At 42.7% G+C, this 24,170-nt stretch overlaps 1 protein-coding gene across 5 annotated transcripts; it reads right to left on the bottom strand.

The window, feature by feature from the left end:
• Window positions 1–2,344: 2,344 nt before the first annotated feature.
• On the bottom strand, window positions 2,345–24,151 carry PRPF4 (pre-mRNA splicing tri-snRNP complex factor PRPF4). 5 transcript variants are annotated; one of them, XM_005911855.3, is made up of 14 exons: window positions 23,994–24,151; window positions 23,072–23,249; window positions 20,922–21,108; window positions 14,541–14,628; window positions 14,038–14,117; window positions 13,774–13,867; window positions 13,173–13,267; window positions 11,668–11,726; window positions 11,100–11,223; window positions 8,647–8,736; window positions 6,054–6,176; window positions 5,836–5,943; window positions 5,627–5,745; window positions 2,345–4,231 (listed from the first exon to the last, which is right to left on the bottom strand). In XM_005911855.3, exons 1-14 carry the CDS (start codon window positions 24,018–24,020, stop codon window positions 4,038–4,040), a joined length of 1,566 nt encoding a protein of 521 aa, XP_005911917.2. In that variant the 5' UTR covers window positions 24,021–24,151; the 3' UTR covers window positions 2,345–4,037. The 5 variants fall into 5 exon arrangements, with proteins under 5 accessions (XP_005911917.2, XP_070231179.1, XP_070231178.1 ...); XM_070375078.1 differs by having other exon boundaries at window positions 23,072–23,252; window positions 23,994–24,126; XM_070375077.1 differs by having other exon boundaries at window positions 23,988–24,119.
• Between the last annotated feature and the right edge of the window lie 19 nt (window positions 24,152–24,170).

The following is a 24,170-nucleotide window of genomic DNA, read 5'->3' on the forward strand; positions in this document are numbered from 1 at the left end:
GTGGCGGATAAATTAGGCAATGAGCTCACGTTCTCAGAGCCATGAGGAACAGAGAGGAGCTGGGGGAAGCTCAGGAAGGAACACCTGCCTCCATACTAGGGCCGACTGCTCCTGAGTTCAAGAGGTCTCACCCCTATTTCACAGATGAAACTGAGGCTCCCCAAGTTTAGCTACCTTGTTCAAGGTCACCCAGCTAGCATGTGGTAGAGGCCTTACAGTCAAAACAGAACCTCTATTCTTGGAGTGACTGATTCACCAAGCAAGACTCAGCTTTGAGTATTCTGGAATAGGGAAGGTTATATAGTTAACACTGCAGCATCTTCTGTTTTCACATTTAATATTAATGGTTCTAACACTGGGCAGTGCCATCCTTCTAGAGCTCATTTAGAAATCTTTGGTCCTCCAATGCAGGGGTGAGTTTTGTTTCTGGCTGTTGGTACTCAGAGGTCAGGGATGCTAAGACATGCTGCAATGCTGAAGACATTTCTACAGAACAAAGCACCATCTGACCCAAAATACAAATAGTTTCCTGTTGAGTAACACTGTAGGCTCCTTGTAAGTTCACAGGTACAAGTGATGAAATTAACTCCCTTTGGCATGAAGTCAGAGTAACAGATGCAGTGATGTGGTATAAACGGTGGAACAGGCTTTTCCAGTAAGTGACCCGAGGTGACTTTTTTTTTTTTTAAGGAATGAGGCCATTTATTAACCCAGGACCATTTGCCCTGATGCTGCTTGTTGCCAGCTGCCACCTGTCTGGTGATTCTGTCCAGATCTTTTTCCTGAGATGTCAGTTTGCAGCCCCCATCTTGGTCCTTTTCCCCCATTTTCAGGCCCTGCAGGCTTGGAGGACCTGATGGGTCACACTCTTGGAACCTCTGCTGAAGTGGCTGGGCATGATGCCATTCCTCTGATGCCCCTCCAGAGATCGTGGTCGTGGGGCCAAGCCCAGCGCCCCTGGAGGTACAGGTGCTGTGCGATGGAAGCAGCTCGTGTGTAGGATCAGTTCTCATTGTAGGGAGTGAGCTCTTTATGCTTGGCCAGCTTGACAGTGTCCAGCCATTCAGGGACTCTCAGCTTCCCGAACTTTTTGAGGAAGGCGGCCGGCGCTCTGAGACTCCTGCTGGTTCATGTCTTTTCCAGTAACTCCAGGCATCATGCAGCCTCCGTGTGCCGGCCAGGGGAAAGAAGGTGACTTCTAAAAATGGTTTGCTATTCAGTTGACCCAGAAATCCCAGAAAATCATGCAAATCAAGAGGTTCAAAACTCTTCCCATGTTCACTTTAAGAACACTTGTGAAATGGCCCAGGCCATTTAGGGTATGCATATTTGAAATGCCACCAAGTATCTGAACGATGTCCCTTTATAGAACACGTGCCATGCCATTCTGTCATCACAATGATAGAGTTTGTAGGTCTGCTCAGGCCAAAGAGGAGCTGGATGCAGGGTTGGTGGTCCAGAGGGCTGAGTTTTTACTGTATATGCTCAAAGATGCAGAGAGCAATGCCTAACTGAAGGGCTTAGATTCAGATGCTCTGGCCACCAAGCACATCCAGGTGAACAAAGCCCCCGAGAGGGGGCGCAGGATTTACAGAGCTCATGGTGGGTTCACCCGATCCAGGAGCTCTCCCTGCCACACTGAGACGATCCTCACTGTCCCTGCGACGCTGAAAAAAGGACAAATTCTCACTGAAAAAGGAGACTGTTCCTAAACTGGAAGAGGAGGTGGCACAGAAGAAAAACATACCCCAGAAGAAAATGAAGAAACAAAAAACGTAATGGTCTGGGAATAAATGCTGCCAAAAAATAAATGCAAGTAAAAAATAAATACAAGGTAGAGTGGTTAAAAAGTTCAGGCTTTGTACAGGGAACAGGCCGTGCTGACTGGACTGGTGTGTTTTTTTTTTGGGTCTGGTCAGTGTTGCTAACATACTAAAGTCCTATGAACCTCTTATAAGGTCAGAGTCAAGACTTTACCACTTACTAATTAGGTAATCTGGAGCAAGTTACTTCTTTGAACTGTAGTTTTGTTTGTAAAAAAGGCAATAATAATTAGCTCAGGAGATTGAGAATTAAACAAGATGTCTGTGTGGCCTGGCGGTACCTGGACAAAGTGTCCCTTAAGTGATGGCAGTGTGATTATCTCACCATGATCATGAAATGCCACACTCAGTGTATGCTCCTCAGCCAAAGGCTTTCTAACAATATTTCCAGTGAGGAAATGTATATTCCACATTTCTTTTGCCAAAGGCTTAGATGAAATGTTTTCATTCAGTTGCTACTTCTAAATCACTTGGAACCCCCCATTCCCCCAAAAAGAAGACAAGTTTGAATGATAGTAAAATTTTCACTTTGAGAAAATCTTGAACACACTATATTTAAAAATTGCATGCTAATATACTAAGGTTCATTATTAGTTACAACACACTACAAAGGTAGTTATGAAAAAAACAATTCTTCATGGCTTAACTATGGAGGAAATGGTAACCCACTCCAGTATTCTTGCCAGGAGAATCTCATGGACAGAAGAGCCTGCTGGGCTACAGTCCATGGGGTTGCAGGAGTCGGACACAACTTTGCAACTAAACCACCACAACTATGGAGGAAATAGAGCCCGTTAAACAGTGAAGAGAGTGAAGTGCACAACGGAAGGCAGAGCTGATAATCCAGAACCTCCAGAGGCACACAGGATGTGCACCCACTTGGTTGCAGCTGAAATCAGACTAAAAAGTCCCTTTAGCTACATGTCACTCATTCATAGTTTGTACAAGAGTAACTGTCAGCCTCCCTGGGAAGCAAAGGACAAGTGTTTTGAATGTTCAAGAAGCCATCATATAAGCCCCTTCAATTTTCTATACACAATCCTTGCCAATTCTATTTTTGTGTGAATCTGTGTGAATTCAGAGTTCAGTGGTTGTATATCTGGGGCGGAAAGAGAAGGTAACTGCTGCGTGGCCAATGAATAAGAATTAGAGGGTCCAGATACAGCTCACTGGTAGTCTGGCCTACAATCCAACAGCCCTCTATTTTTAAAAAAATGACTGACAGAATGCTTACTAAGGAGATGGAATTGGAATAAGCCATACTTGAGATCATGTGTTATATCCCAAATTTAAAAAAAGGGATCTCTGTGGACCAATGGCTGGGACTCAGGAAAGGCTTCACTATAAAAATAATTCTTTAAAGGACAGTTTTTTAAATAGGATTTTACTCTGTAGCAAGTGTGCAATAAAGAAAAAAAGTTTATGTTTAGGAATACCCATTAGGGATTTTTTTTTCCCCCAGAGTTATCTCCACATGAAGGATCCATATAAATAACCAGCAGAAAAGAACCTGCACAGTAGAGACATCGTGTTTGCTTCCTAAAAATTTCATTGAATCTTGACACAGTGGCCTAGTTTTGGGGTAACAAAGGATGCCAAACTTCAAAGCAAAACGGAAGACATCTTCTGAAGAGGCAGATGCTCAGCTCTGGACTTCCTGATGCAGTTAGCATTCCAAGTGAACTCAACAGGATGAGGTGAACCTCTGCTGCGGAAGCCAGGACACAGCTGTGGCCCACGTCTTCGCCTTCCATGCTCAGGGCCCTCCTCTGTCAGGTGCTGTTCAGCCAGCGCACAGAGAGACTCGCTTCTCTACTTGAGGGCTTCCTGCAGAGCACGGCCGTCGTGCTCTCCGGGTCACATGGAGTCCTGAAACACGTACCATGTAACGGAAAGCCAGGTTTCAAGAAGTAAAAATCCTGAGTGCTTTGAGGGAAGCAAGAGGGCATTCAAACAAAAGATTAATAAAAACAATGTCTACAAAGTTCATGGAGGGGCTTGAAGAGGAAAACAAATTTTTCAACCATGGAAGGGGTTGACCAATACCCAAGGATTGGGCTGCTTGCCTGAAGTGGGAGCTGAGACAGAAATTCGATTCTTTGAGGATCTATATACATGGTAATTGGCAAAGTACATGATAGAACAAAACACATCAGTTCCTTTCTTTTGAAAATGGCTCTAAAGGGAGATTGAGTCCTTCTTCCATGGTCCTGCCTATTCAGCCATCCAGAGCTTGAAGGTCCTGTCATAGGAGCAAGTGGCTATGAGCTGCCCATCGGAAGAAATGTCTAGGCCCATCACTTTGCCTTCGTGGCCGGCCAGAGTCTTCAGAGGGGACCAGCCTGGGTGAGTCCAGATCTTGGCTGTGTTATCATAGGCACCAGTGAGCAAGAAATTCCCATGGATAGCTACAAAAGAGAAGAGGAATTACTTCAGGAATTGAAATATTCAAGAGCGTAAGAAAAAGAACAGAACCCAAATCTGCAGGGTGTGTGCTCAGTCGTGGCCGACTCTTTGTGGCCCCATGGACTGTAGCCCATCAGGCTCCTCTGTCCATGGAATTTTCCAGGCAAGAATGTTAGAGTGGGTTACTTCCCTGGTGGTCCAGTGGTTAAGATTCTATGCCTCCACTGTAGGGGGCATGGGTTTGACCCCTGGTTGGGAAATTAAGATCCCACATGCCACATAAGGAAAAAAAAATTCTAAAGCAATTAAGAATACTGGAGTGGCTTGCTATCTCCTCCTCCAGGGGATCTTCCCAACCCAGGGATTAAATCCACGTCTCTTGCATCTCGTGCACTAGCAGGTGGATTCTTTACCGCTGTGCCACCTGGGAAGTCCCAAAATCCACTAGAGTATACTATTTTCAAAAAGATGTTATTTTGGCATTCATAAAACGCCAACCTCCAATCTGCATTTTTACTAGGCCTCTACAAAAAAGAGAACAACTACAGACAGACTTAGGGAAACAAATAACATTATTAAGGTCTTTTGGTTCTTTCCCTGATACACAACCTATTCAAAATAATATTATCCATCAGCAGATGAATGGATAAGAAAGCTGTGGTACATATACACAATGGAGTATTACTCAGCCATTAAAAAGAATACATTTGAATCAGTTCTAATGAGGTGGATGAAACTGGAGCCTATTATACAGAGTGAAGTAAGCCAGAAGGAAAAACACCAATACAGTATACTAACGCATATATATGGAATTTAGAAAGAGGGTAACGATAACCCTGTATACGAGACAGCAAAAGAGACACTGATGTATAGAACAGGCTTATGGACTCTGTGGGAGAGGGAGAGGGTGGGAAGATTTGGGAGAATGGCATTGAAACATGTGAAATGTCATGTATGAAACGAGATGCCAGTCCAGGTTCAATGCACGATGCTGGATGCTTGGGGCTGGTGCACTGGGACGACCCAGAGGGATGGTATGGGGAGGGAGGAGGGAGGAGGGTTCAGGATGGGGAACACATGAGAAATGAAGGAATAAAAAATTAAAACAAACAAACAAACAAAAAAACACACAAAATAATATTAAGAACTAAGTGCTTGGACCTTCCCTGGAAAGCAAACCACGCACAGAAGTCTTCTTTACTTCCTAGCAACAAGCGGCGTGCAGTCAGAGCTCTGTCTGAAAGGGTGGCTGAGGAAGGAAATGATCATTTCTTCCTTCAACAGGGTCCAAATTCTCTCATGTTCCCCTTCCAAGTTAAGCTAACACCTGGCCTGCATTTCATGCCAATGCAATCTGTTTGTCTTGTAGTTAGGCTTACAACAGAAGGAAGACTTACGCTCGAACTTGACACCTGTCACTAAGTTCTGATGGGCAGGAATGGTGTAGACACAACGTCGCTGTCGGAGGTCCCACACTTTGCAGGTGTTGTCGCCACTGCCAGTTGCAATGTGGTAGCTGTGGATCAGATAGAGAGAGGAAGTCAGAAACACAGAATATTTTCTGGCCACTAACCCTGTGCACCCCTCATTCAGTGAGCTTATTTACCCATTGGGGGAGAAATTTATTCCATATATTTCCTTCAGGTGACCTTCTAGGAACATGATACAACGTCCTGTGCGCAGGTCCCAAACTCGACCAAATGCATCCAGTCCCCTGACAAAACAGTTCATGAATGAGTACTGTGAACCCAGTTCCCTCTGGAAGCAGGCAGATGTCAGAGGTCAGATGACTGAGCTGCCCCGGCTGTGTGGAAGAAGCCTTACCCAGTGCCAGCCAAAGAGCCATCTTGATGGAAGGCAATGTCATACACACCCATGCTGTGGCCCTCCTGATGCAGGATCTCCTCTTGAGCTTCCAAATCCCATAAGCGCCATGATCGGTCATAGCTTAAAAAGTCAAGCTAATAATTAACCAGCAGATACTCAAAGTGTACAAAGTGCTATAAATTACAAGTGTACAAAGTGCTTCAATGTACCAAGTGCTGTAAATAGCTGGAGCTCAAGTTATATTTCTGAAACTACTCATACAACCATATTAACAAATTCTTTTCTGGCATAAATAATGTCTCCACAACTAAGCGTTATCTGTCTTGGGTGCTAAATGGGAAACTGTGGACTGCCCATGCCTAAAAAACTATCTCAGTGGCTATTTTAGAAAACAGAATTCCCTTAGGATGGCCCAGAACAAAGACTCTGTCACCTACTTTCTTCCCCAATTTCACTGTTATGTCCTTCCATTCACTGAGCATTTACTGAGTCCTAAACTGAATGTTGGGGATATAATCAATCACAAGTAAATCAACAGAATATAAGAGAATAGAGAGTATATAAAGAGGCCCACATACACACGGTCAAATGATTTTCAATGCGGCCACCAAAGAAATTTCAATAGTGAAAATCTCAATAAATGATGAGAAAACTGTAATACATATGGGAAAAAAGATAAAACAAACAAAAAATCCTCAATTAAAAAATGAGTAAAGCACCTGAACACTGAACAAAAGAAAATACACAAAGGGTCAATAAGCGTATGACTCAACACCAAGAGTCATCAGAGTAATAAAAACTGAAACCATGAGATTTCACTACATACTTGCAAGACTGGTCAAAATGATGAGACTGCCAATGCCAAATGTTGCAAAGATGTTAAAAAAACAAACAAACACCACCACTAGAATGCTGGGAATGCAGAATGACACCAGCACTACGGAAAACCCCCTGGAAATTTTAAAAGTTAAATATACATCTACCCTATAATCTTGCAATTGCATTCTAAGGTATTCATTCAAGAGAAAGGAAAGACAAATATGTCCACAAAAAGTACTGGACAAGATACGTACAGTAGCTTTATTCTTACCAGCCAAGAGTTGGAAACAGCCCAAGTGTCCACCAATGGGAGAATGCATAAACTGGCAGTTATGCAACCGACTGTTTCTCAGCGATAAAAAGGGACTACCGATACACGCGACGACAGGAATGAGTCTTAAAAACGTTGTGCTGAGTAAAAGAACCCAGGCACAAATGAGTTTATAAGGTATGACCACGTAGAATTAATTTATGGTGACAGAAATCAGGGCAGGGGTTGTTTTGGAAAGGGGAGTTGGCTGGGAAAGGCACGGGGGAACTTTCTGGGGTGATGCAAGTGTTCTCTCTATCGACAAGTGTATGGCTATGAGCATAACTGATGCCGTCTTGGGCCCATACAGTTCTTCCTGTCCTCCTGCTGACCCCACCCAGAACTGTACTGTGTGGTAAATCACTTTTCTATTGTCAAGGGCTTTTATTAGTAGTTCATAGATATTGTTTAACAACCATTAGGACCAGGAGACCTCCATGCTCTGTTAGTCGTCAAACAATGAAGACCTTTGCTGGTGTATTCCCAGCACCTACTGGTTACCCACTCATAAATCTTGACTTAGGAATGTACTTCCTGCTTCCAAGCACAGACCCCCGTACCCTAGGTTAACTATAAAACTGCTGCAATGGCTTCTTGAAGGTGCAGACTGCAGCTGTGAATGCTTCAGGACTGCTGACTGCCAGATCCCACCCTATAAGTGACCCTGTAATAAACTGATCCACTGGTTATATGGATGGAATTGTCCACCTTGATTATCCCTCTCAAGATGCTTCTCGGTGACATCCCTCGTGGTACGGTGGATAAGAATCCACCTGCCAATGCAGGGGACATGGGCTCAATCCCTGGGCCGGGATGATTCCACATGACGTGGGCCACCCATGCGCCGCAACTACTGAAGCCTGCGTGCCTAGAGGCTGAGCTTAGTCAGCAACGTGAGAAGCCACTGCAGCGAGAAGCATGTGCACTGCGACAAAAGCAGCGCCCGTTCACCACAACCAGAGCGCCCACAGCAGCAACGAAGCCTCAGTGCAGCCAAAGAAAACGACTTCTCAGCTTGGTGGGCGCTTTCTGTTCCCTTGGACCTCTAACAACAGGGATGTGGGTCATGTGAATGCATGCATTTGTCAAGACTGACTAAATTATACACTTAAATCCATTCCACTGCACGTAAACTGTATCTCAAAAACGTCTTTAATAGATTCTGGCCTCACTGAATTTATAGAACCAAGAAAAGAGACTGATCTGTAAGCAGTGAAGTTATAATACAACGTATAGCCCACCCCACCGCCCCTCTCCATCAAAAAATGCACTTCTAGTATTGGCCAAGAAAGAGAAGAGGGAAACTCTAGCTCTCTGGCATTTAGTGACCGAAATCTCAGATTAACTGCAATTTAAAGCCGAGTACACTTGGCCTTAACTGTACCATATAGTCTTTTGTGATTCTGATTCATTGCAGTCCAAGAAAACATGACTTGAGGACAGAACAAGAGGATGGCTTACCAGGTGGTACCCAAGAAGCGCCCTGATGGATGCCACGTCACACGGGCCACACGCACGGTGTGCCCTTCAATGTCTGCCACCGGCTCATCACTGTAAAGGAACCGAATATCCTACGTAAACTATCTTACACTCATGCAAATATTCACTGAATTTTTTTTTAACTGTTGAGCACACAGGCACTCATTCTGCATGGGTGGACAGGCCAAACTGTAACTTGTAATCTGTTAAAATTTTAGGGCCAACGATAATCTAATCACCTCCCAAGGTTATAAAAGCTTTGGGACCATTACATATGTCCACAGGTGAACACTGCCCATTTTTGTTGTTCAGTAGCTCAGCTGTGTGCTACTCTTTGCAACTCCATGGACTGCAGCACGCCAGGCCTCCCTGTCCTTCACCATCTCCTGGAGCTTGCTCAAACTCACGTCCATTGAGTCCGTGATGCCATCCAACCATCTCATCCTTTGTCGTCCCCTTCTCCTCCTGCTTTCAATCTTTTGCAGCATCAGGGTATTTTCCAGTGAGTCAGTTCTCATCAGGTGGCCAAAGTACCGGAGCTTCAGCTTCAGCATCAGTCCTTCCACTGAATATTCAGGGTTGATATCCTTTAGGATTGACTGATTTGATCTCCTTGCAGTTCAAGGGATTCTCAAGAGTCTTCTCCAACACCACAGTTCAAAAGCATCAGTTCTTCGGAGCTCAGCCTTCTTTCTGGTCCAACTCTCACATCCATAAATGACTACTGGGAAAACCATAGCTTTGTTTATATGCACCTCTGTTAGTAAAGTAATGCCTCTGCTTTTTAATATGCTATCTAGGTTTGTTATTGCTTTTCTTCCAAGAGGCAAGTGTCTTTTAATTTCATGGCTGCAATCACCATCTGCAGTGATTTTGGATCCCCCCCCCTCCAAATAAAGTCTGTCACTGTTTCCATTGTTTCCCCATCTATTTGCCATGAAGTGATGGGACCAGATGCCATGATCTTAGTTTTTTCAATGTGAATTTTAAGCCAGCTTTTTCACTCTCTTCTTTCATCTTTCATCAAGAGGCTCTTTAGTTCCTCTTCGCTTTCTCCCATAAGGGTGGTGTCATCTGCATATCTGAGGTTATTAATATTTCTCCAGGCAATCTTGATTCCAGCTTCTGCTTCATCCAGCCCAGCATTTCTCATGATTTACTCTGCAGGTAAGTCAAATAAGCAGGGTGACAATATACAGCCTTGACGTACTCCTTTCCAAATTTTGACCAGTCTGTTGTTCCATGTCTGGTTCTAACTGTTGCTTCTTGACCTGCATATAGGTTTCATAGGAGGCAGGTCAAGTGGTCTGGTATTCCCATCTCTTTCAGAATTTTCCACAATTTGTTGTGATTCATACAGTCAAGGCTTCAGTGTAGTCAATGAACCAGAAGCAGATGCCACAGCACTTCAATAAGCATTGTCCTTCTATTTCAATTCATTGTCAACAAACTCTTAATTCTACACCACTTAAGATTAAGAGAAAAATAAAAGATACTTCAACCTAACAAGCAAAATAATTTCTCTGAACCAAAGGACTGCTGAGATTCTAGAAAGAAACATACTTTGATAGAGATGCAGGGCAATATCAAACATTTCTGGTGCAAGTGGATTATAGATAATTTTATCTCAAACTTCAGCTTGTTCAAGGATCCACATGAAAGCAGAACTCCTAAACAGAGGCTTAGTTTCCTTTCAGTGGCCATTAAATTCTACTACCAGCAACAGCAGAAAGAAGATCTGAAACACCAGTGAAAGGAAATAAACACAAACCCTAAAGAGGGCAATTAAGAAGGGAACACTATTAATGTGGATACACAGAACTAATCAAAGCCCTAGGGGAACAAATATTGCTACATATTACCAAAGCCAATTAAAACTTGCTGTGCTCACAGCTAAGATCCTATCTAGCAGAGTGGAGACACTAATTAGCTCCTCACAAAATCCTAGAACAAAAGCCTCATGTGCTTTCCCAAAGAAGGAAAACTAAGCAACTGAATTCAGAAGTCTTTTAGGCAACAAGGTGCTTCTAACTATTTCTTGGAAAGCAATAAATAATCACAAACACATTAAAACAGAGAAGCCTGTTGTAACTGGAAAATATGGTTTAGGTAAAGGATGACAATATTGGGAGGAGACATCACTTCCTTGGCAATACTGCTGGACATAACCTTCTTTCTTCCCCTGTGGCTGTTTGCTAAGAACCAATGTGCTGTCTGGAGTATTATTTTCAGTCAATCTACCAAATAGCGCATTTGTCCAATGTCAGTCTATTGCAATGGCAGGTATAATGGATCGTTCCAGAATAACTGGAGCCAGGAAACAGCGGTCACTATATTAGAGGCAAAAACCAAGGTACAGAGTTCTAGGTCCCTAGGGCCAACCAATCAACTGTTTACTGCGGTGACTGCCGTGCGGACAGAGCAGTAATATTCACCTGTCAAGGCTCCACAGCTTCACAGAACCGTCAGCAGCACAAGAGGCCAGATTAACGTCTTTTTGGTCCAAGGAGACTGTGGATTTGGGATGGAATACGATCGCTCCCACATTTGTGTTATGGCCTGAAGGAGTGTAAGAGATGGAAATTAAAGGGCTGCTGTTCCGTTATAACTTAAGTGTAAATATACACAATGAGGAATATTATATATACACATTTCAGAAAACGTGAACCTATAAAGTATTAGTTATTCAACTACTAAAAAATTGAACTTTTAAAATTTAAACTAACGTATAAATTACATTAAAAAAAAGCTTAACACACAAAAAAATGTTTCTTGCTTTAGACTGTAAATGCCAGAGTAGGGCTGGACATGAGAGAGAAATATGCATATGATGTCATTATCATTCAGCTTTGCAGTCAAAGAAAACCAAACCAAGTCAGATCATATCAAGAATCAATCGTGTGTGTACTGGGTTTGAGTGTCCTGTAGAGCTTTAAGAGTTATACTGCTTGATAGAGTTTGAATTGGGAAAAAGAGCAAGATTTAGGTAAGAGTCTAACCCACCTCGAAGAGTGTGAAGGAGGTTGCAATCGGGAACAGACCAGAGCTTGCAAAGCCCACTCCTATCAAATACAAAGGAAAGCATCTCAGCCAGGGTTGGTCTGGGAAGGAAAAGGTATCTTGGTAACATTACTAAAGGACAATTTCTTCTTACCCCCCAAAATCGTTATAGTGGCAGACAAAAAAGAAAAGGCTTATCATTTGGAGGGTTATGTAAGAAAGCTATAGCCAGGTCTGAAGCAAACAAAGGCCTCTACTGGACTGTAAATATTACAGCACAAGTTGCTCTTCTCCTTAGCTTTTGGACCAATTTCTAGGCAAAGTAGGACAAATGAAGTTACCTACCTGTAATATTAATAATGATACTATCTCCTTAAATATGAATAGCATATTACTACTTACAAAGTATTTAAATAAAAACTGCTTTATTTTGAAAAATTCCAACAAATTACTTTTATATCTATCATCTCAAATGATCCTTATAACAGATTTGTGAGGTACATAAGATGGAATAATCATTTCTACTTTACTTGTGTATTCGTTTTATTTTCTGGTAATTAACTTTTTAAATCGGAGTACAGGTGATTTACAATGCTGTGTCAGTTTCTGCTGCACAGCAAAGTGAGTCATTTCTACTTTATAATAAAGACAGCTGAGGCTTGAAGAGGTGGACGAATCTACATAGGTCCTTGGTTTTCTCCTGAATTGGTCTCGATTTCTGCCTAGTCAAGTAGCTTCTGTGTGTACAATGTAAGGAAGACTGCCCCTCACTAGACGACAGTGTCCCACGAGAACAACTAAGTGACTGAACAGAACAAAACAACAAAGTTTTCACGTCTTAAAACTTTTCTGCATATGCGATGGCAAACAGAAAACAGAATAAACACAAGAACGGTAATTTGCTTTGCTTTACAGATAAAGAAACTGAAGCTTACAGAGAAGTATCTTGCTTAGGTCACATAACTAAAAGTATGAAGTATCTTGCTTAGGTGATATAACTAAAAAAGAAAAGCTGTATCAAGGTGTGTATAGTTAGTCTATAAACTCCCTATATTAATATATCTGCCCCAAAATGATGCTAATGCCAAGAATGTGACTGACAGATGCGAACTGAAAGCTCTATCACAAACTACAATGGGCACGAGTTACCACCTCTAGTTTGATGTGATCATGAGGCAGCAGAGGAAAATGGGATGGCAGAGGCCTTCTGTTTATTTTTCACATTTTTTTTGAAAGTAGCTCAGTCACGTCCAACTCTTTGCGACCCCAGGGACTATACAGTCCATGGAATTCTCAAGTCCACAATACTGGAGTGGGTAGCCTTTCCCTTCTCCAGGGGATCTTCCCAACCCAGGGAGTGAACACAGGTTTCCCACAATGCAGGCGGATTCTTTACCAGCCGAGCCACCAGGGAAGCCAAGCAATGGCCTTCCAAAACAAATGTTGACTTTTCCCCCAGAACCCCATTCAGGGAAAAGAAAACAGAACACTATAAAATGGGGACTTACCAACAGGCTGTGGCCAGCATTTTGGAATTGGGACTAAAGTGACAGTAGGAGATAGGCCGATCATCCCCAATCTGACTGCAGAAATTATTCAAAGACTTAAAAAAACAGACAAACAAGGAATCATTAAATGCTAACCCAAGACTTTCTTGGCTTTTCCACCATTAAAAAAAGAAAAAAAATCTTTCCAGTTTTAACCCACCCTAAGATTTCCCACCCCTCCTTCTTTGTCAGGAGACACTGCTACAAATGAACGAATGAACGGAGTCAAGGCTTATCTGGAACTCCCCCATGCTGTCATCTACAGTCTGTGTCAACAGCTTCTCTGTCAGCTAAAAATAAACCAGAAAGCCATGGCAAGATTTAAAGTACAGTCTAACATATTAAAAGGGAGAAGTAAAGCACGGGAACCACAGGTCTCTGCCTGGTACGAAGTACAGTAGGTTCCCTGCCACCTTAACTGATGGATCCTCCCAAGCAGCAACAGTGCAAGCAAGGAAGATGTACAGCTGCCTTTTATTTGTTAGAGGCGGGCCAAGGTAGAACATATAACAAATACTGCAGAAATCTTTAAAACATCGGGCAATCGCTGAGAGAGTCTTACTCGGAGAGATTTGTGCAGCTCTTGCATCTGGGAGGTTCTAGTTGTCTCAGGAATCTCTTTATGAAGACGGGCCTCTTCTAAGCGTTTCATTGCCCTGTAACACGGAAAACATTACCCTGGGCAAACAGGCTGGAAACAAGGGTCCAAAGAAGTCTCTGTATCACTCAATTTCAACTAACAACCACAGTCATTATAAAGCAGATCCTCAGTCCCTGAGAGGAAATAAGAAGCATGCTTCTTCCCCCTTCTCAAGTTTCTCCTCACCTGGGCAGTGAGTAATTAGCAATCCACAGTCTAGCAACCTTCAGGCTGTGTGGTCCTTCATGGTACCAGGTCTGCTGATACTGAAAGTTAAATAAGAGCAGAAATGTCAAGTCTGAAGCATCCCTGCCTCTTTCATAGCTATCAATTCCCTACTGTAACTGCCCAGGAAAAAGGTGAATTGGTTCAGTATAATATGATGAAATCAGGTATATGTGTTTTCTGATGTGCTTCTTTCTATGAGTTCTTATTGGATGATTTCTGGTTCCTTTTTACAAGGGAAACCAGGAATGCTGTGCTTCTTTCCCGAAATGGGAAACTCGCTTACTTCCGTTTGTATCTACAAAGGAACCACAAACAACTGCCAACAACTATTCCTAAACAGCAGTCTCCAACCCCTGCTCTGGCCCTCATCCGAGGCAAAGTAAAGCTCTGAAAACAGAAAACGAGAGAACTAGCCCCTTGTCTCCTGTGTGCTGACACTATGAAGCCAAGGACGTATTTACCTCTTCTTTGGACTTCTTTGATTTCTCATCATCTTTTTTGGTCTTTTTTAAGGCATCAGTACCGACCACTGAGAGAATATTTCTTAACCTGTAACAAAGAAGATCAGAATTTAAATAGAGTTGAGGTAAGGTAAAGGAGGACTTTCACCTTACTTCACTCAGCGTGTTGGATACTCTTGACGTGCTAAGTATAAAAAATGACTAAGAAACAGCCCTTGACTTCACGGGGTGCTAAGGGGAATCCTGAGTAAACAACCTAGACTTGGAGGGAATCAGGGAAGGCCCTATGGAGAAGATGTTCTCTAAACCGAGACGTCAATCAACCAGGTCAAAGGTCAAGAATGTTCGGAAAGGACAGCTAAGGCAGAGGGTTCCACAAATGTGAAGGTCTAGAGGCAAGCACGTTGAGCCTGGAATCAAAACAGTTCAGTATGGCTGGAGCATGGGGTATTGGGAAAGGCTGAGTAAGAGAAATGGCTGAGAATCTAAGTAGGGGCCAGGCCACTATGCGCTCCTAATGCCAGGGTGAGCAGGATTCACATTTGAGAAAGACTCCTGGAAAAGTATGGAGAATAAAGAGGGAAGAACAAAGGAGGGAGCTCAGCATACTGTGGTATCCTCCCACTTGAGACTTAATGGACTGAATAGGACGGTGGCGGGGGAGACTCCAGACAGTCACCTAAGGGACACAAACAACAAACGGTAACAGTGTATCCTTTGCGAGGCTATTGACAAAGTAACACACCGTGACAGAGCAGTGTCTGGGCTCTTTACCAGGGAGCAGAGGGTAGGAAGGGCTTCTTTAAGGAGGTAGTATTTATGCTAAAACCAAAAGAACTGAAAAGCTCTAAAAGGCGAGAGCTCCACTATTCTTGCTTAGAAAATCCGTGGACAGAGGAGCCTGGCAGGCTACAGTCCATAGGGTCGCAAGAGTTAGACACAACTTAGCGACTAAATCACAACATAAAAGGCGAGAGAGGGGAACAAAAAAAGGAAAATTAAGTCGAAAGACACACACAAAAAAGCTTGAGCATCCTAGGAGGATCATTATGGCTACTAAGTCTAGTAAACGGGAAGAGGGGTACAAGGTAAGGATGAAGAGCATGTTAGGAGTTTTTTACTCTAAGTTTAGTAAGAGACACTGTAGGATTTTTGTTAAGCAAATTGATAAGCAAACAATTAATACAGCACATCTGGGGTTATTACAATAGTCTAAAGGTGAAACTAGTGGAGGGAGAGAAAAGAGGACATGCTGGAGGTACATTTCAGAAGTAGAATAAACAAGATTTTGCTGATGGGTTATACAGAAGGTGACGCAGGTTTTTAACTGAAAACCGTGTGAATGGTTGTGTTATTTCCAAGAATAGGAAAAGGATGGGAAATAGATGAGTTCAACATCAGTTAACTTCAGTTCAGTTGCTCAGTCGTGACCGCATGGACTGCAGCAAGCCAGGCCTCCCTGTCCATCATCAACTCCCAGAGTTTACTCAAACTCATGTCCATTGAGTCGGTGATGCCATCCAACCATCTCATCCTCTGTCGTCCCTTTCTTCTGCCCTCAATCTTTCCCAGCATCAGGGTCTTTTCCAATGAGTCAGCTCTTCACATCAGGTGGCCAAAGGATTGGAGTTTCAGCTTCAGCATCAGTCCTTCTAATGAACACCTAGGACTGATTTCCTTTAGGATGGACTGGTTGGATCTCCTTGCAGTCCAAGGGACTCTCAAGAGTCTTCTCTAACACCACAGTTCAAAAGCATCAATTCTTCGGCACTCAGCCTTCTTCACAGTCCAACTCTCACATCCATACATGACCACAGGAAAAACCATAGCCTTGACTAGACGGACCTTTGTTGGCAAAGGAATGTCTCTGCTTTTTAATATGCTGTTTAGGTTGGTCATAACTTTTCTTCCAAGGAGTAAGCGTCTTTTAATTTCATTCAACGTAGGTCCATGAATAAAGGTAAATTGGAAGTGGTCAAACAGGAGATGGCAAGAATAAACATCGACATCTTAGGAATCAGTGAACTAAAATGGATGGGAATAGGCAAATGTAATTCAGATGACCATTAAATCTACTACAGTGGGCAAGAATCCCTTAGAAGAAATGGAGTAGCCATCATAGTCAATAAGAGAGTCCGAAATGCAGTACTTGAGTGCAATCTGAAAAATGACAGAATGATCTCGGTTTGTTTCCAAGGCAAACCATTCAACACCACGGTAACCCAAGTTTAAGCCCCAACCATTGATGCTGAAGAAGTTGAAGCTAACCAGTTCTATAAAGACCTATAAGATCATCTAGAACTAACACCAAAAAAAGATGTTCTCTTAATCTCAGGGGATTGGAATGCAAAAGGAGCAAGTCAAGAGATACTTGGAGTAACAGGCAAATTTGGCCTTGGAGTACAAAATGAAGCAGGACAAAGGCTAACAGAATTCTGCCAAGAGAATACACTGGTCATAGTAAACACCTTTTTCCAACAACACAAGGGACAACTTTACATGTGGACACCACCAAGTGCCAGATTGATTTTATTCTTTGCAGTCGAAAATGGAGCAGCTCTATCCACTCAGCAAAAACAAGACCTGAAGCTAACTGTGGCTCAGATCATCAGCTCCTTAAAGCAAAATTCAGGCTTAAACCAAAGAAAGCACGGAAAACCACTAGGCATTCAGATACGACCTAAATCAAATCCTCCATGATCATACAGTGGAGGTAACAAATAGATTCAAGGGATTAGATCTGGTAAACAGAGTGTCTGAAGAACTATGGACAGAGGTTCGTAACACCGTACACAAGGAGGCACTGACTAAAACCATCCCAAAGGAAAAGACATGCAAGAAGGCAAAGTGGTTGTCTGACAAAGTCTTAAGAATAGCTGAGGAAAGAAGAGAAGTGAAAAGCAAGGGAGAGAGGGAAAGGTATACCCAACTGAATGCAGAGTTCCAGAGAACAGCAAGGAAAGAGAGGGCCTTTGTCAAAGAATAATGTGAAGAAACAGCAGAAAACAGGACGGGAAAGACTAGAGATCTCTTCAAGAAAACTGGAGATATCAAAGGAACATTTCATGCAAAGATGGGCACAATAATGGACAGAAACAGTAAAGACCTAATAGAAGCACAAGAGATCAAGAAGAGATGGCAAGAATACACAGATGAACTGTACAAAAAGATCTTAACGATCTGGATAGCCATGATGGTGTGGTCACTCACTTAGAGCCAAACATCATGAGTGTGAAATCATGAGGGCCTTCAGAAGCACTGCTGCCAATAAAGCTAGCAGAGGTGACGGAATTCCAGTTAAGCTATTTCAAATCCTAAAAGACGATGCTATTAAATGATGCTGCATTCAGTATGTCAGCAAATTTGGGAAAACTCAGCAGTGGCCACAGAACTGAAAAATGTCAATCTTCATCCTAATTCCTAAGAAGGACAGTACTAATGAATGTTCAAACTACCAGACAATTGCGCTCACTTCCCATGCTAGTAAGGTTATGCTCAAAATTCTTTAAGCTAGGCTTCAGTACTTGAGAGGAAACTTCCAGATGGACAAGCTGGGTTTAGAAAAGGCAGAGGAACCAGAGACCAAATCGCCAACACTCGCTGATCATAGAGAAAGCAAAGGAATTCCAGAAAAACATCTACTTCTATTTCACTGACTATGCAAAAGCCTTTGACTGTGTGGATCACAACCGTGAAAAACTCTTAAAGAGATGTGAATACCAGACCATCTTACCTGTCACCTGAGAAACCTATATGCGGGTCAAGAAAACAACAGTTAGAACCTTATATGGAATAAATGACTGGTTCAAAATTAAGAAAGGAGTATGACAAGGCTGAATACTGTCATTCTGCTTATTTAACTTATACGTAGAGTACATCATGGACATGCCAGGCTGGATGACTCACAAGCTGGAATCAAGATTGCTGGGAGAAATATCAACAACTTCAGATATGCAGATGATACCACTCTAATGGCAGAAAGCGAGGAGGAACTAAAGAGCTCCTTGATGACGGTGAAAGAGAGAGTGAAAAAGTCAGCTTGAAACTCAATATTAAAAAACCTAATTAGATGGCCTCTGGTCTTAACACTTCATGGCAAATAGAAGAGGAAAAGGTGGAAGCAGAGACAAATTTCCCCTTCTTAGGATGAAGAAAATCACTGCGGATGGTGACTGCAGCCATGAAATTAAAGATGACTGCTTCCTGGAAGGAAAGCAACGATAAACCCAGACAGTATATTAAAAAGCAGAGATACCACTTAGCTTAAAAAGGTCCGTACAGTCACAGCTATGGTGTTTCCAGTAGTCACGTATGCATGTGAGAAACGGACCATAAAGAAGGCAGAGCACTGAAGAACTGATGCTTTTGAACTGTGGTGCTGGAGAAGGCTCTTGAGAGTCCCTTGGACAGCAAGGAGATCAAATCAGTCAATCCCAAAGGAAATTAACCCTGAATATTCATTGGAAGGACTGATGTTGAAGCTGAAGCTCCATACTCTGGCCACCTGATGAAAACAGCCAACTAACTGGAAGAGACCCTGACGCTGGCAAAGACCGAAGACAGCAGAAGAAGAGGGCAACAGAGGATGAGATGGTTGGATGGCATCATCAATTCAATGGACATGAACTTGGGCAAACTCCAGGAGATGGTGAGGTACAGGGAGGCCTGGCGTGCTGCAGTGCCTGGGGCTGCAAAGAGTTGGACACGACTTGGTGACTGAACAACTTAGAGATGTCAAATTTGAGACTATAGAACAGCTAGGCTACAGAGACCTGGGAGTCATCAGACTCCATGCCATGGGAGTCCATAGAAACTCCACATAAACCATGCCATGGGAACAGACCTGATCCCTCACGGTTGGTGTAGGACAAGGACAAACAACAGCAGTTTATAAAGGTTACCCAGAAAAAAAAAAAGGTTACGCAGGGGGAAAACGAGGCTTAGAAGAATCAGCTAAAGAAACAGGAGGATTGGGTTTTATGGAAGCCAAGGAAAGGGAGCGTTTGAAGGATGAATAGGTGGCAGTGTACTAGGGCTATTCTTAGTAAAGATGAGCTGATGACCTTAATGAACACCCATTTCAATGCGGAAGTGGTCAGTCAGTCTGCACTGGGCTGAAGAGTGGTAAGGGCCTTAAGAGGGTAAATGTAATAAGTGAGGAATAGTTAAGCCCCAAGTCCTAAAGAGGCAGGCAGGTCACATCCTCATAACTGCACACGACTAGCCTGTCACTGAGAGATTTTGGAACTTCAGAATCACAAGAATAGCATTATCTGAGGAAAGTACCTCTTTTCAATAATGTCCAAAAAACACTTACCATCATGTTTTATGTTAATGACAAAAAACGTGTTTGCTGTTTAAATTTTCAGAGTTCAGTGACAAATTTTACCCAACTCAAAACTATACACTAAGGAGAGGAAGGGGAGGGAACATGTTAACCTCTTCACAGTTTATAAAGAAAAATTGGTAGTGGAGAATAAACTGGCCTAAGACTTAGATTATGGACTAAACCATATTCACACAACTTAAGATATTCTGTCAACATTATGTGAGACATCCTATTAAAAGTTTAGCTACAAATACCAACTAAATAATGGCAGAAAGTGAAGAGGAACTAGAGAGCCTCTTGATGAAAGTGAAAGAGGAGAGTGAAAAAGCTGGCTTAAATTCAACATTCAAAAAATGAACATCATGGCATCTGGTTGAATCACTTTATAGCAAATAGATAGGGAAAAAGTGCAAAGTGTCAGATTTCGTTTTCTTGGGCTTCAAAATCAATGTGGATGGTGACTGCAGCCATGAAATTAAAAGACACTTGCTCCTTGGAAGAATAGCTATGACAAACCTAGACAGTGTATTAAAAAGCAGAGACATCACTTGGCTGAAAAAGTTCCGTATTGTCAAGGTTATGGTTTTTCCAGTAGTCATGTATGGATGTGGACCGTAAAGAACGCAGAGTACTGAAGAATCGATGCTTTTGAACTGTGGGGTCAGAGAAGACTCTTGAGAGTCCCTTGGACAGCAAGGAGATCAAACCAATCCATCCTAAAGGAAATCAACCCTGAAAATTCATTGGAAGGACTGATGCTAAAACTGAAGCTCCAATACTTTGGCCACCTGATGCGAAGAGCCAACTCACTGGAAAAGACCCTGATGCTGGGAAAGATTGAGAGCAGAAGAGGACAACAGGATGAGACAGTTGGATGGCGTCACCGACTCAATGGACATGAGTCTGAGCAAGCTCCGAGAGACAGTGAAGGACAGGGAGGTTCATGGGGTCACAAAGAGTCGGACATGACTTAGTGACTGAACAACAACAACAACTAAAATCTGGAACTATAATGCTGTGATTAAAAAAGAGTAAGTACTTAGAAAGGGTACCTTTCTCTTCTTTCAGCAGGACCTTCTCCAAAAAGTGTGATGGGTTCCCCCAAAGCTCTAAGGCAAGCCTTGACCTCTGAGTCATCTGTGGAAACGTTGATTTGCCGGGCTCGCTTCCTTCTCTCAAACTCTGCTAACACTTCAGCCTGTCTCTCACTGATGTGCTCTTCAATTTCAAACACTTCTCCTATAAAGAGAACAGGCAATATCAGCATGATCACCAATCTTCTTCAATTAGGGAGAGAGAAATAAGTTCTTACAACTGGAGTCTGCATGCCTCTGCTGCTGCTAAGTTGCTTCAGTTGTGTCCGACTCTGTGCGACCCCACAGACGGCAGCCCACCAGACTCCCCCTGGGATTCTCCAGGCAAGAACACTGGAGTGGGTTGCCATTTCCTTCTCCAATGCATGAAAGTGAAAAGTCAAAGTGAAGTCACTCAGTCGTGTCCGACTCTTAGCGACCCCATGGACTGCAGCCTACCAGGCTCCTCCGCCCATGGGATTTTCCAGGCAAGAGTACTGGAGTGGGGTGCCATTGCCTTCTCCAGTGCACGCCTCTAGGGACAGTTAACTAATCTGTAAGAAACTTTACAGTTTCTCAGTTTATTAAAGTATGCCAAAACCAGAAAACTAAATGAGGTTTTAAAGGCCAGAAACTGGTTCAAGTCATCTTGTTTCATTTGGCAACTTACACGTACATAAACATACAGCTTTCATGAGACAATGCAAATACAGAGCACTTTTACAAGTTAACTAGGCTTTCTCTCCAAGGCAAAATAGAAACATTATTTTAACAGCTGCCAAAGCTACTCTCTGAAACAGTCTCAGTATAGGAACACTAACAAATATAACAATAAACTGGAAATAATTACCATGAAAATGATAAGCCTTAACTATAAGGCTTTTTGGATAATCTAGTAGCTAGTTTTAAAACTCACATAAAAAACAAGCATTTGGATGAGAAGTGAGTACAGTCGTGATGCCGTCATGTTTAAAATAACATAAAAGGTTTAAAACTCATGAAAAGTGCATGTGTATAGAAAAGAAAATGTATGGGAGGGTCGATGAGAAACTTGACAGAAGTCCTATCTGCATGGAAGTCTTTTTATACTGTCTGATGGAGAAGGAAATGGCAACCCACTCCAGTGTTCTTGCCTAGAGAATCCCAGGGACGGGGGAGCCTGGTGGGCTGCCGTCTATGGGGTCACACAGATTTGGACACGACTGAAGCGACTTAGCAGCAGCAGCATACTGTCTGAATTTCTTATGACAAACATGAATGATTTTATTTTTAAAATATAGTAGACTACTAGTTACTGGCATGAAAAAATACCCTCAACAGTGTGTGTGTACTTATTGGCTTACTTGTTTCCAACTCTTTGCGACCTGGTGGATTGTAGCCCACCAGACCCCTCTGTCCATGGGGTTTTACATGCAAGAAATACTGGAGTAGGTTGCCATTTCCTCTTCCAGGGGATCTTCCCCACCCAGTGATCAAACCCACCTTGTTTCCTGTGTCTCTTGCATTGCAGGTGAATTCTTTACCCACTGAGCCATCAGGAAAGCCCATTTAACAGTATTCAGAATGACAAATGCAGGTTACAAAACAATTTGTTTATCGTGGTTTCATTTATGGAAAAAATGTATTTTCATAGCTTTATTAAGTTCTTGAAATGATATAGCCCCGATTAATAAAGATTACAGGTTTTTCTACTTCATATATTTCTTTATTGTATAACTGCTTTCAAAATAAAGATGGCTATCACTTTAAAAAGAGGTAATTTCATTTTGGGTGAAAAACGGTTGGAAAACTAAAAAGAGAAGAATATTAGGAAACACAGTAGCTTCAAGCTAACGCCAGAACTACACTAGATTCCAGAAGACAAAGGAAATCACTGAATCCAAATACACACTGAATAAATTCCTAGTAAAATTACTAACAATTCACTGAAGAAAAACTGTATAAAAGGTTTAAAAAAAAGGTTCTCAGGATGATAATACCAAGTCAGGCAGGCAGAGAATACGGACTTCGATAGGTGCAAGTTTATTATTTGTAGTTTTGGGACATAAACTAGTGATATTTGAGGCAGGTAATCATTACAGAAAATTTGAGCACGAAAGGTAAAGATGAACTCACAATCTGCATCTTACCAGAGGTTATGTTAATGTTTCCTGCTTCAATTCCTGCTTTGAGTCCTTCTTTTCCCAAAAGCCCAGATTCTCCTTTGGCCAGACGCTCCCTCTCCTTCTCTTCCAAACTTCCATAATAGATGTGTGGTTTCTTCACAACAGGAGCCACCAAGTCATCTGGTGCCTTAGTTTTGGTTGCCTGCTAAAACAAAGACCTAGATTAACCTAAAGCTTAATCTTAGCAATCTACTGGGTTTCCCAGCAGAATGCAGCTTATTTAGAGCTTCAAACCTATTTCTTCCCCACACAAAGGACAAACCAGGCACCAGTGAAAATGTGTCTTCCTTGATCTGGGGGTGGAGGCTAAGAGTGGTTCCAGTCTCTTAATCACTTAAGTTTTGTAGATAGGAAGAGATGGATAAAACTAGTGAATTTCTCCTGCTGATTTTTCTGTCAAAGGTTTTCTCTCGAACATGTTTATTTCATACGGTTGCAGCAGGTGCAATCTCTTCTTGGCTTTTACGAAAATTTCCAGAATTACTGCTCATCACAGGGCTATCAAGGATAACTGAAATAACCAAAGCGATGGTACAGGGGACAAGTTACAAAGTTACTGTTCACACATTTCAAACGTTTCGGACATGAAGCAGTAGATAAGTTAGGAGGCCTGGTTACAATTAAGAGTTCGGAAAGTGTCATAAATCTTGGCCAAGACTCTACTCCCTTTCAGAGCTCCGTTTCTGAACCAGACGGAAAAGATATTTACATTTCGGGGCTGTAGTAAGAGGTGAAAACGAGCTGAAACAGATGAAAGCACTTAAGAATTAGGAAAACACAGCAGCCTTCCTCCTCGGCCCTCCACTGCCGTAGCCCGTTCCCTAACGGCCCTGTTTCGCAGGGACCCCCACCCCCTCAGCGCTCCCTGCCAGAATGAGACCTGTACCGTGGAGGAGGGTCGTGTGGAAGCCATGCTGGGCTCCGGAGACGCGAAGCCCCAGCGAAAGCCGCGCTCTGCGTTTCAGACCGTCCACCGCGCGCCCGGCAAAGCGGAACTACGTCGCCGAACGGAAGTGGTCCGAGGTCCGACGCAGCATCCTGGGAGGCGTGGAGCATTATGGGA

The sequence above is a fragment of the Bos mutus genome, chromosome 8, assembly GCF_027580195.1.
Source record: "Bos mutus isolate GX-2022 chromosome 8, NWIPB_WYAK_1.1, whole genome shotgun sequence".
NCBI lineage: Eukaryota > Metazoa > Chordata > Mammalia > Artiodactyla > Bovidae > Bos > Bos mutus.

Excerpts from the sequence above, each read along its gene's own strand:
- PRPF4 (XM_070375076.1), bottom strand. The coding sequence starts at position 24,020 with ATGGCTTCCACACGACCCTCCTCCACGGTACAG. Across the intron at positions 14,118-14,540 it reads CAAAGAAGTCCAAAGAAGAG|TATCAGCAGACCTGGTACCA; the intron begins GTAAATACGTCC and ends TTTAACTTTCAG. Across the intron at positions 5,944-6,053 it reads GGCTCTTTGGCTGGCACTGG|GGGACTGGATGCATTTGGTC; the intron begins GTAAGGCTTCTT and ends CTGTTTTGTCAG.